The sequence below is a fragment of the Cetorhinus maximus genome, chromosome 2, assembly GCF_964194155.1.
Source record: "Cetorhinus maximus chromosome 2, sCetMax3.hap1.1, whole genome shotgun sequence".
NCBI classification, from domain to species: domain Eukaryota; kingdom Metazoa; phylum Chordata; class Chondrichthyes; order Lamniformes; family Cetorhinidae; genus Cetorhinus; species Cetorhinus maximus.
Window position 1 is genome coordinate 182877727 of NC_135880.1, and position 13205 is coordinate 182890931.

Here is a 13205-nt window from a genome sequence, read left to right on the forward strand (position 1 = left end):
AGTGAATCATGATGTTCACAGTAAAGGTCGAGAGTTTACTGTGGGAGAGACAATTTTTGTACAAAACTTTGCAGCTGGACTGAGATGGGTCCCTGGTACAAACGTCTCTGAAACAGGACCTTTATCGTATCAGGTAGAAGTGGAAAACGGAATGGTTAGGGAAATACGTGGATCATCTCAATCAAGTCAAGAAATCCTCCAACAACCAGTTAATCCACCTGAAATCGAAATCAAAACCTTGACCCCCCGAGGTGCCTGATCAATAAAGAATAGACATACTGGATGTCTCTGTTAAAGTAAATAATTTTGAACTGCCATTGTCTAAGGATGTCCCTGAAGCTGCAGCCCCTGATCAAGTCGATCCAATAGAAGAACCTCCAGTTGTAGAGTTGTGTCGCTCTAACCGAATCAGAAAACCTCCTCAGAAACTAAATTTATAATGGCATAAACTGCATATAATTGTATATAAATATGGGTTAAGATATTTTTTGTAAATACAAGTGGTAAAACAAAATTAAAGGGGAAGGAATGTAGTAATTGTAAGTTAAACCATTTCTTACAATTATGGGGATCATGTGACGGTATAGACAAATCAGCCCTAAGCGCGGGGAATCTTAGGGGCGGAGCTTTTTAGCCTTGGTCTTGGAACAAGCTGTAGCCTTATCAGGAGTCTGTAAATAAAGTTCACTGTTTCTTAAACCCATCCTGCACTCCAAGTTTATTACAGAGGGCATGTCAGGAGCAGCACCAGCCATACCTAAAAACGAGGTGTTAACCTAGTGAAGCTATAACACAGGACTACTTGTGTGCCAAGCAGCATAAGCAGCAAGTGATAGACAGAGCTAAGCGATTCCACAACCAATGGATCAGATCTAAGCTCTGCAGTCCTGCCACATCCAGTTATGAATGGTGGTGGACAATTAAACAACTCACTGGAGGAGGAGGCTCCACAAATATCTCCATCCTCAATGATGGAGGAGCCCAGCGCATCAGTGCAAAAGATAAGGCTGAAGCATTTGCTACAATCTTCAGCCAGAAGTACTGTAGATGATCCATCTCAGCCTCCTCCAGAGGTCCCCAGCATCATAGATGCCAGTCTTCAGCCAATTTGATTCACTCCGTGTGATATCAAGAAACGGCTGAAGGCACTGGATACTGCGAAGGCTATGGGCCCTGACAATATTCCGGCAATAGTACTGAAGACTTGTGCTCCAGAACTTGCCACGCCCCTAGCCAAGCTGTTCCAGTACAGCTACAACACTGGCATCTACCTGGCTATGGGAAAAATTGCCCAGGTATGTCCTGTAGACAAAAAGCAGGACAAATCCAACCTGGCCAATTAATGCCCCATTAGTCCACTCTCGATCATCAGTAATGGAAGAGATCATCAACAGTGCTATCAAGCAGCACTTGCTTAGCAATAGCCCACTCACTGATGCTCAGTTTGGGTTCCGCCAGGGCCACTCAGCTCCTGACCTCATTACAGTCTTGGTTCAAACATGGACAAAAGAGCTGAACTCCAGAGGTGAGGTGAGAGTGACTGCCCTTGACATCAAGGCAGCATTTGACCGAGTGTGGCATCAAGGAGCCCTAGCAAAACTGGAGTCAATGGGAATCAGGGAGAAAACTCTCCACTGGTTGGAGTCATACCTAGCACAAAGGAAGATGGTTGTGGTTGTTGGAGATCAATCATCTCAGTTCCAGGACATCACCACAGGAGTTCCTCAGGGTAGTGTCCTAGGCTCAACCATCTTCAGCTGCTTCATCAATGATCTTCCTTCCATCATAAGGTTAGAAGTGGGGATGTTCGCTGATGATTGCACAATGTTCATTCACGACTCCTCAGATACTGCAGCAGTCCATGTCCAAATGCAGCAAGACCTGGACAATATCCAGGCTTGGGCTGACAAGTGGCAATTAACATTTGCACCACACAAGTGCCAGACAATGACCATCTCCAACAAGACAGAATCTAATTATTGCCCCATAACATTTAATGGCATTGCCATTGCTGAATCCCCACTATCAACATCCTGGGGGTTACCATTGATCAGAAACTGAACTAGATGAGCCACATAAATACTGTGGCTACAAGAGCAGATCAGAGGCTAGGAATCCCGCAGCGAGTAACTCACCTCTTGACTCCCAAAGCCTGTCCATCATCTACAAGGCACAAGTCAGGAGTGTGATGGAATACTCCCCACTTGCCTGGATGAATACAGCTCCAACAACACTCAAGAAGCTTGGACATCACCCAGGACAAAGCAGGCCTCTTGATCGACACCCAATCCACAAACATTCCACCACCGACGCACAGTAGCAGCAGTGTGTACCATCTACAAGATGTGCTGCAGAAACTCACCAAGGCTACTTAGACAGCTCCTTCCAAACCCACGACCACTACCACCTAGAAACAGCAGACACATGGGAACACCACCACCTGGAAGTTCCCCTCAGCCACACACCATCCTGACTTGGAAATATATCGCTGTTCCTTCACTGTCGCTGGATTACATTCCTGGAACTCACTCCCTAACAGCATTGTGGGTGTACCTATACCACATGGACTGCAGCGGTTCAAGAAGGCAGCTCACCGCCACCTTCTCAAGGGCAATTAGGGATGGACAATAAATGCTGGTTCAGTCAGCGAAGCCCACATCCCATAAAAATTACTTTAAAAACTCCAATACTGAGCACAGATTACAGCAACATACCACAATTCCTGGAGTAAATCAAATAAATTAGATCAAATTTTATATACAAATTGTAAAATGTACAATACAAAAGTTATATAAAGCAGTATCTATATTACATTTAATATTTAAAACATTGTACGCTGCCCTTGTTATTACAGTCAGAAGGTTATGGGTTCAAGTCACATTCCAGAGATTTGAACACAAAATGCAGGCTGGCACTCTCAGTGCAGTACCGAGTGAGTGCTGCACTGTTGGAGCTGCAGTCTTTCGAATGGGACATTAAACTGAGGCCACATATACACTTTCAGATGGATGTAAAAGATTCCATGGCATTACTTAAAGAGAAGCAGAGGAGTTCACCCAGGTGTCCTGGCTAATATTTATCCTTCAACTGAGTAAAACAGATTATCTGGCAATATCTCTCAGTTTGTTTGAGGAATTTTGCTGTGTGTAAATTGGCTGCCATATTGGATGCCATGTTGCATTATAACAATGACTACACTTCAAAAGTACCTTACTGGCTGTAAAGAGCTTTGACATGTCCTGAGGTTTTAAGAGGTGCTATATCAATGCAAGTCAGTCTTTCTCTCACAATATCCAAATCTCTATTATAGATGATTTTTCCTTCAACAAAAGTGACAGCTTGAAATGAATTCATCTTTAACCCCAAGTCCAAACCTAGCCCAAAGAACAAAGACAATATTCATATATTGCAGACCCTCATTCCAATGTTATTGCAAACCCTCACCTCCCCAAACCCCTCACCAGCCCCCCAAACCCCCTCACCACCAACACCCCCCCCAAACCCCCTCACCAACCCCCCAAACCCCCTCACCGCCCCACCAAACCCCCTCACTACCACCCCCCAAACCCCCTCACCACCACCCCCCAAACCCCCTCATCACCACCCCCCAAACCCCCTCACCACCACCCTCCCAAACCCCCTCACTACCACCCCACCAAACCCCCTCACTACCACCCCCCAAACCCCCTCACCACAACCCCCCAAACCCCCTCACCACCAACCCCCCCAAACCCCCTCACCACCCCACCAAACCCCCTCACTACCACCCTCCCAAACCCCCTCACCACCAACCCCCCCAAACCCCCTCACCAACTCCCCAAACCCCCTCACCACCACCCTCCCAAACCCCCTCACCACCACCCTCCCAAACCCCCTCACCACCACCCTCCCAAACCCCCTCACTACCACCCCCCAAACCCCCTCACTACCGCCCTCCCAAACCCCCTCACCACCAACCCCCCCAAACCCCCTCACCAACTCCCCAAACCCCTCACCAGCCCCCCAAACCCCCTCACCACCAACACCCCCCCCAAACCCCCTCACCAACCCCCCAAACCCCCTCACCGCCCCACCAAACCCCCTCACTACCACCCCCCAAACCCCCTCACCACCACCCCCCAAACCCCCTCATCACCACCCCCCAAACCCCCTCACCACCACCCTCCCAAACCCCCTCACTACCACCCCACCAAACCCCCTCACTACCACCCCCCAAACCCCCTCACCACAACCCCCCAAACCCCCTCACCACCAACCCCCCCAAACCCCCTCACCACCCCACCAAACCCCCTCACTACCACCCTCCCAAACCCCCTCACCACCAACCCCCCCAAACCCCCTCACCAACTCCCCAAACCCCCTCACCACCACCCTCCCAAACCCCCTCACCACCACCCTCCCAAACCCCCTCACCACCACCCTCCCAAACCCCCTCACTACCACCCCCCAAACCCCCTCACCACCACCCCCCAAGGCCCCTCACCACCAACCCGCCCCAAACCCCCTCACCAACCCCCCAAACCCCTTCACCACCCCACCAAACCCCCTCACTAACCCCCCCAAACCCCCTCACTACCCCCCCCAAACCCCCTCACTACCACCCCCCAAACCCCTTCACCACCAACCCCCAAGCCCCCTCACCACCATCAACCCCAACGCCCTCACCACCACCCCAAGCTCATCCAAAGCATCAATGAGTTTGTTCGGTTTACAATAGTAGACTAAATTGGAAATTCAAGAAATGAAAGAAGCTTGTCTTCCAACATTTACTTAGTTTATACTTCGTCACTGGATACTGGATTTCATTGTTACCAATGGGCATCAAGCATCCACACCAGAAGATGATCCCTCTTCCAATCACACAGCTGATGTTATATCTATAAATTCTTTGTATAACACTATTATATCATCACACACCAGTCATAAATTTACAACTGATTTATAAACACTCGTATTGATATCTTATTCCCATATTCCTAAACTTAACCTTCACCACTTGTATTTACCAAACTTTTACACAGAAGCGTGAGGTGATTTTGACAGCAGGGATGGGGAGAGGCAATATAGACTTAAAGACACAGTTCTACAGTATATACAGGAGCAGAGGGACCTGGGGATACTTGTGCATCAACCTTGAAGGTGGCAGGGCACATTGAGAAAGAGGCTAGCAAAGCTGATGGGATCTTGGGCTTCATAAATAGAGGTATTGAGTACAAAAGCAGGGAAGTTATGCTGCAACAAAAACAAAAATAGCTGGAAAAACTCAGCAGCTCTGACAGCATCTGTGGAGAGGAATACAGTTAACGTTTCGAGTCTGTATGACTCTTCATCTTGAGTTCTGATGAAGAGTCATACGGACTCGAAACATTAACTGTGTTCCTCTCCACAGATGCTGTCAGACCTGCTGAGTTTTTCCAGCTATTTTTGTTTTTGTTTCAGATTTCCAGCATCCGCAGTATTTTGCTTTTATCTTGAAGTTATGCTGAACCTTTATAAAGCTCTAGTTAGGCCCCAGCTGGAGTATTTGTATCCAGTTCTGGTCATCATACTTTAGGAAGGATGGGATGGTCCTTGAGAGGATGCAGAAGATATTTACCAGAGTGGTTCCAGGAAAGGGGAGTTTCAGTTAGGGGGTTAGGTTGGGGAAGCTGGGCTTGTACTCCTTGGAGTAAAGGGGATTGAGGGAGATTTGATATGAACATACGAATTAGGAGCAGGAGTAGGCCACTCATCCCATAGAGCCTGCTCTGCGGTGTACAAGATTATGACAGGCTAAGAAAAGGTAAACAAGGAAAAGGTCTCCCATTAGCTGATTATACAAAGACTAGGGAACAGAGATTTAAGATTTTGGGCAAGAGATACAGGGGAATATGAGGAAGAAATATTTTTATGCAGTGAGTGGCAATGTCCTGGAACTTAGTGCCTATGATGATGGTGGATGCAGAAACAATGAATGATTTTAAAAGGAAGTCAAGTAGGAAATAAGTTTACAGGGTTACAGCTACCAAACGGGGTGGGAGGGGAAATGGGACTGACTAGATTTCTCCAATGGAGCTAGTGTGGACTCGATGGGCCGAATGGTCTCCTCCTTCACTGTAAATTACTATGGCTCTAGGACAACAATACACTGGGCAGGCAGCAAGTGAGAAGGAGCTGGTGGGACAGACAGAAGCTGGCACAACTCAGCAAGGTTGCATCAAAATCAAAGATAAACTTACCCATGGTCCTGCCCTGGTGGTGGGCTGACCCAGTGGGTGTATACAGCAGCAGATTGGTTCAACCAGGTGCAAAGAATCTTCATATTTTCGCGAGATCCAGCAGCAAATGGAAAAAGCCAATAGTGGAAATCTCACAAGAGAATGACAGACAAATACTCTGAGCAGCCTGACGAGAACTGGTACAGTGAGAGTCTGTCCATCCTCGACCACAGTAACCCCTTATTACAACACAGCAGGTGAAGCACAAGCAGCCTTGGCAATACCAGAATTGAGAACGTTACCTTCTCAAGCACATTACCTGACTCCCATTCTCCTGCAAAAAGTAACGTTTCCCATAATTACAGAGTTGATGATGTGAAGTTGAGGATTCCCCATACTATCATTGCATGACAATGAAAACAAACACAACTGATACAGTTTGATGACACTTAATATCCAGCAGCACTTACTCCCATGTGGTGCACCTTCCAATTCTCAATCAGTCGAGACTCTCTGCAGTGTGAGAGAACGTGGCTGTACCTTGACTGCCTTTGAAGCGGATCTACAGTTCTGACTTGGAATGTGAGCTGTAAGAGGAAATGACATCAGGAGCATGTTTTCCATGTGTCCAAAAGTGACACAAAACTCCCAAAGCCAATCATCACAAAAGGCACAGGGGTTAACTCCTCTCTCTCTCTGCCATAGGTTAAAGGTAATTATAACATGTTATTCAGTGCCCATTATCACAGTCAGTATTCAAAAGATCAATCATACACCTTTGAACTGTTATGAATGATGGTGCAGTTAAAACAATAGCATATGTCTCACCCTCAAATGTGCATGCTCCACGTGTTAGCAGTGATTAATCATCTTGTAACGGGGAACATAAATTAATTTAAAATAAATTACTTCTAACTATCTTGTAGCACGAGAGAGAGCACTTCTGCATCATGTCTAATCAGCCTCCACAAAAAATGAAATCATCATTCTTGACCTCATTTCCTGTTGCAGTTGATTCTAGAATGGTGTGAAGGCTGGGGAAAAAAACAGCCTGTAAATGCAGCCCACACCATGGGTATCAGCAACTCTCAACATGACCACTGTAGAAGACCTCTAACAAAACATACAAGCCCACGGATCTCCCAGACCGAAACACACACACACACTGCGCTACACACGCACGCACCATACTGGCACACACAACACACACTCATACCACACTACACAGGCACACACATACACTACACACACACACACCATACAGGCACGCGCACACACACACTAAACTACACTAGATACACCCTACGCTAGACACACATGCACACACCACACGCATACTACACACTAACACGCACAGTACACACGCACACTACACTAAACAGGCATGCACCATACAGGCACGCACACTACACACGTAAACACACACCCAGCATACAGGCAGAAAAACCACACACCCACCATACAAGCACACACACACAGCACACACGCTACACTATGCAAAGCACACTACACTACACTACACTCGCACAAACCCTACGCTACACTCACACACTACACACTATACTCGCACGAACCCTACGCTACACTCGCACACTAAACTACGCTACACTTGCACAAACCCTACGCCACACTCACACACTACACTATGCTACACTCGCATGAACCCTATGCTACACTCACACTACACTACGCTACACTCGCACGAACCCTACGCTACACTCGCACACTACACTACGCTACACTCGCACGAACCCTACGCTACACTCGCACACTACACTACGCTACACTTGCACACTACACTACGCTCGCACGCACCCAACGTTACACACACACATACTACACTACACTCGCACACTACAATACGCTACACTCACACGCACCCTACGTTCCACACGCACACTACACAATGCAACACTAAGAGGAGGTGACAACATAGTGGTATCGTCACTGGGCTAGTAAACCAGAAACCCAGGGTAATGCTCTGGGGACTCGGGTTCGAATCCTACCTCAGCAGATGGTGAAATTTAAATTCAATAAAAGTCTGGAATTAAAAGTTGATTGCCAATTGTTGTAAAAACCCATCTGGATCACTAATGCCCTATAGGGAAGAAAATCAACATGGTCTGGCCTACATGTGACTCCAGACCCACAGCAATGTGGTTGACTCTTAAATGCCCTCTGAACAAAGGTGATTAGGGATGAGCAAAAAATGCTGGCCTAGCCAGCGACACTCACATCCCATGCACGCACACTATACTACACTATGCACGCCACACGCATGCAGACCATGCTACACTACAGTTGCACCCTTGTTGCATACACCCTGCACGACACTACACTTGCAAGCACAATACGGTATGCATGCTGCACTACATTCGCATGCATCCTATGCTATGCACGCGCACTATGCTATACTGCACTCGCATGTGCAACATTCTAAGTACACTACATGCACACTTCGCATGCATGCACGCACACCATGCTACGCTACGCTCGCATGTGCAATATGCTATGCAAGCACACACACTACATTCGCATTCACACTACACTCGCACCCACACTATGCTACACTACGCGACGCTATACTACCATCGCACACTACACTGCACTCACACCGTACCCAATGCACTGGCATGCGCACGCACACAGACACATACACTATGCTACGTATGTACACACTACACTATGCATATGCACACACACTACGCTACACTACACTCACCCCCTACACTACACATACCAACAAACTGGCACGCACACCATGTTACGCATGCACACTACGTTATGCATGCACACTACACTTGCATGCACAATATGCTACGCAAGCACACTTCGCCCACACACTACACTCACCTCACCCTATACCCTACACTTGCACACAGCCTACACTACAATACGCTCTGCATGCACGCGACACCACACTGGCGTGCACACCACGCTACACTCACACACACAATATGCTAAGCAAACACACTTCACGCTCAATACACTCACATGCACCCTACATGCTACACTACACTCACATACAGCCTACACTACAATACGCTACGCATGCATGCTACACTGCACTGGCACGCACACTAAGCTACACTACGCTACGCACACACACTTCATGCTACACTACACTCACAAGCACCCTACACGCTACCCTACAATACACTTGCACGCACACTTTGCTGCACTACACTCACATTCACAATGCACACTACACTTCACTCACACCCTATTCTACACTACACTCGCACCCTACCCTACATTACATGCATAGTATGCACCCTACCCTACATTACAATGTGCCACACATGCATACTATGCATGCACACTACGTTATGCTACACTACGCACACATTCTACACTACACTACACTCATGCTTCATGCTACCCTACAATACACTTGCACACACTTTGCTACACTGCACTCGCACCCACACTACATTACAATATGGTATGCATGCACGCTGCACTATTCATGCACACTATGCTACGCTATGTATGCAAACTACACTACGCACACTATGCTACACTATGCACACGCACATGCTACGCATACAAGCACACTACGCTACACTCGCACGCACAGTACACTACACTACGCACGCACACTATGCTACACTATGTATGCACACTACACTACGCACACTATGCTACACTATGCACACGCACATGCTACGCGTACAAGCACACTACGCTACACTCGCACGCACAGTACACTACACTACGCACTCACACTATGCTACGCTACGAATGCACACAATGTTACACTATGCACACTACGCTACACTACACACGCACACACACGACACAACGCACGGAAGCCACTGCGTTATACTCGAAAGCTACACTATGCTACACTAAACTACATTTGCAGGCTACACTACACTCACACCCTACCCAATACATTGGCACACACACTACTCTACGCTATGCACGCACACACACTACGCTACACTACACTCGCACGCACCCTACCCTACAGTCGCCCCATACACCACACTGTACCAATACACTGGCACGCACACCAGGCTATGCTATACTAGCACGCACACTACATTACGCATGCACTCTAGGCTACACTACACTATGCACACACACTACACACGGATGCTACATTACACATGCATGCTTGTTACACATATATGCTACGCTACACTATGCTATGCAAGCACACTATGCTATGCATGCTACACTACATTATGCACACTACTTTACGTATGCACATTACGCACACACACTACACTACACTATGCTACGCACGCACACTACATTACACTATACTCGCACCCACGCTAGTTACACATGCACACTACACTACGCACATGTGCTATGTTACGCACGCATACTAAGTTACACTACATTCGCACCCACACTACATTACGCACGCACGCTAGATTTGCACGCACACTACACTACGCACGCATACTATGCACGCTCGCTACACTACACTATGCTACGCACCTATACTATGCACACACTCTACACTACGCATGCACGCTACGCACACACTCTATGTTACGCACACTCGCTATGCTATGCACACTACGCTACACATTCACTCTATGCTACACTACACTACGCATGCTACACACGTGCTATGTTAAGCACGCTCGCTACGCTACACAGACTACACTCGCATGCACACTACGTTACATTACGCTACGCACACTACACTATGCATGCACTCTACGCTACACTACGCTATGCACGCTACACACGTGCTATGTTACGCACACTCACTACACTATGCACACTACATTCGCACACACACTGTGCTACACTACGCTATGCACACTACTCTACACATGCACTCTACACTACACTATGCTACGCATGCACACTACGCACACATGCTATGTTACACACGCTCACTACACTACACTATGCTATGCACACTACACTATGCACACACTCTACACTACACTATGCTACGCACGCTATGCACACACGCTATGTTACGCACACTTGCTATGCTACGCACACATGCTACGCTACACTACACTGCACACGTACACTACACTCGCACCCTATCCAATACACTGGCATGCACACTATACTACGCATGCACACTACGCTACGCAGTAAGCCACACTATGCACGCACATGCAATACACTACGCATGCACACACACTATGCTAAGCTACACTGCACACACCCTACCCTACACACTATACTCGCAGGCACACTATGCTGCACTATACATACATTCACACTACGCTATGCAAGTACACTAAGCTACATTACACTCGCCCCCTATACTACACTGTACCAATACACTGGCACGTGCACTACGCTACACTGGCACGCACACTGTGTTATGCTATACTTGCACACACACTACACTACATATGCTACCATGTGCTACACTATGCTACACACGCACACTACACTACGCTACGCACGCTATGTTACGCACGCATGCTACGGTACACATGCACGCTACGCTACGCTGCACTATGCTACGTTAGGCACACTACGTTAGGCACGCACACTATGTTATCCAAGCACACTATGCTACACTACACTCACACGCACACCACGCTACATTACACTGGCACGCACACCGCGCTATGCTACACATGCAATGCACGCTACACTCGCATGCACATTACGCTACACTAGCATGCACACTACACTGCTACACTGGCACACAGCCCATGATACACATGCACACTATGCTATGCATGCATGCTACACTACGCTACACTACATTCACACACACACACCATGCTATGCACGCACGCTATGCTACGCATGCTACACTTGCACTGTTACACTGGCACGCAGCCTACGCTACATGCACAAACACTTTGCTACACTATGTTCGCGCACACTATGCTACACCGTGCACTGCACACTCCAGCCACACACTACGCACACTCCATGCACACACCAAGGTTCAATGCTGACACTGGATCCTCCTCCCGACTCCCATGCCCCTCACCACCCTCCCCCAGGCTCTATAATGACTGAAGTGTTCCGCTGACAGCTCACACCCTCTAGTGCACAGCCTCACTGATCTTCTGCAGCACCGACAGCAGCATTCCTCTGTCACACTCACACACTTCAAGCACATTGAAAACTTCAGATCTTCCCTCCTTTCAGTCTCCTGGGAAATTCTGTACATGCTGGATGGTCTGGGACAGCGCTAAGTGTTTCCAATGAATCACTTTCAGTCCCCTTCTTAGGTTTTTCAGTTCTGGGTGGGGTGGAGTGGGGAGGTGGAAGGTGTAATTCAGTCTTTAAACAAACTTCTGAAACAGTGCTACTTCTGTTCTTTCTAGGATGTGGTCTGTAAAATATGGTTTCAGCAAATGCAAACATGCAATTAATTACAGACTTGTGTGATAAAATTTTCATTTAGTTAAAATAACATTTAATTATCAGTTGGGAGTGGGGCTGGGCTGAGTAGAAAGCAGGCAGAAAGGGAAATAGGGAAATGAATAAAAGAGTGAAGAAACAAAGCAATGAAATGGACACAGGTTTCCTTTTAAAATGACACTGACATAGAATGGAGAGGGAAATCCCAAACCCCCATTTTAATATGTCCACAATGAGTGGAATTGTCGAGTCTAGATACTGAGAGCTCCTGCCATTAGTCTGCAACAGCCTTGAATGCTGCTTATATTTCACATTGTGGTCTTTCCCCTCCTTAGGTTAGTTTTTATTTGGAGTTTGAATGGGTTTTAAAAGGAAATTAATGCCAGCTGATAATGGCGGATCACCCAGGTCAGTTTAGTATTGCTTTGTCCATTGTCTTCAACTAATTAATTAGGCAAAACATCAATAGCTTTTCACCAAGTATCATATTTGGGGAGGAGATGTTTAATCACAGCTCCCTCTGCCCTCTCAGGTGGATGGAAAAGATCTCACAGCCATTATTTCAAAGATCTGGGGAGTTCTCCCTGACATCCTGGCCAACATTCATCCCTCAACTGACATCCAAAACAGGTTATCTGGTCATTATCATACTGTTGCTCATGGGAGCTTGTTGTGCACAAATTGGCTGCTGCA

At 47.3% G+C, this 13205-nt stretch overlaps 1 protein-coding gene across 6 annotated transcripts in view; it reads right to left on the reverse strand.

Moving 5' to 3' along the window:
• LOC144668385 (zinc finger protein basonuclin-2-like) overlaps positions 1–13205 on the reverse strand; it is a 530041-nt gene that overhangs the window by 293017 nt on the left and 223819 nt on the right. Inside the window, exon 1 of one of the 6 annotated variants that reach the window (XM_078530390.1) lies at positions 6668–6753. The exons of the other annotated variants lie outside the window; for them this stretch is intronic. Within the exon in view, the coding sequence (XP_078386516.1) occupies positions 6668–6673 (6 nt within the window). The 5' untranslated portion in view covers positions 6674–6753. Of the gene's footprint in view, positions 1–6667; positions 6754–13205 lie in introns of those variants that run through there. 6 annotated transcript variants of the gene reach the window in all.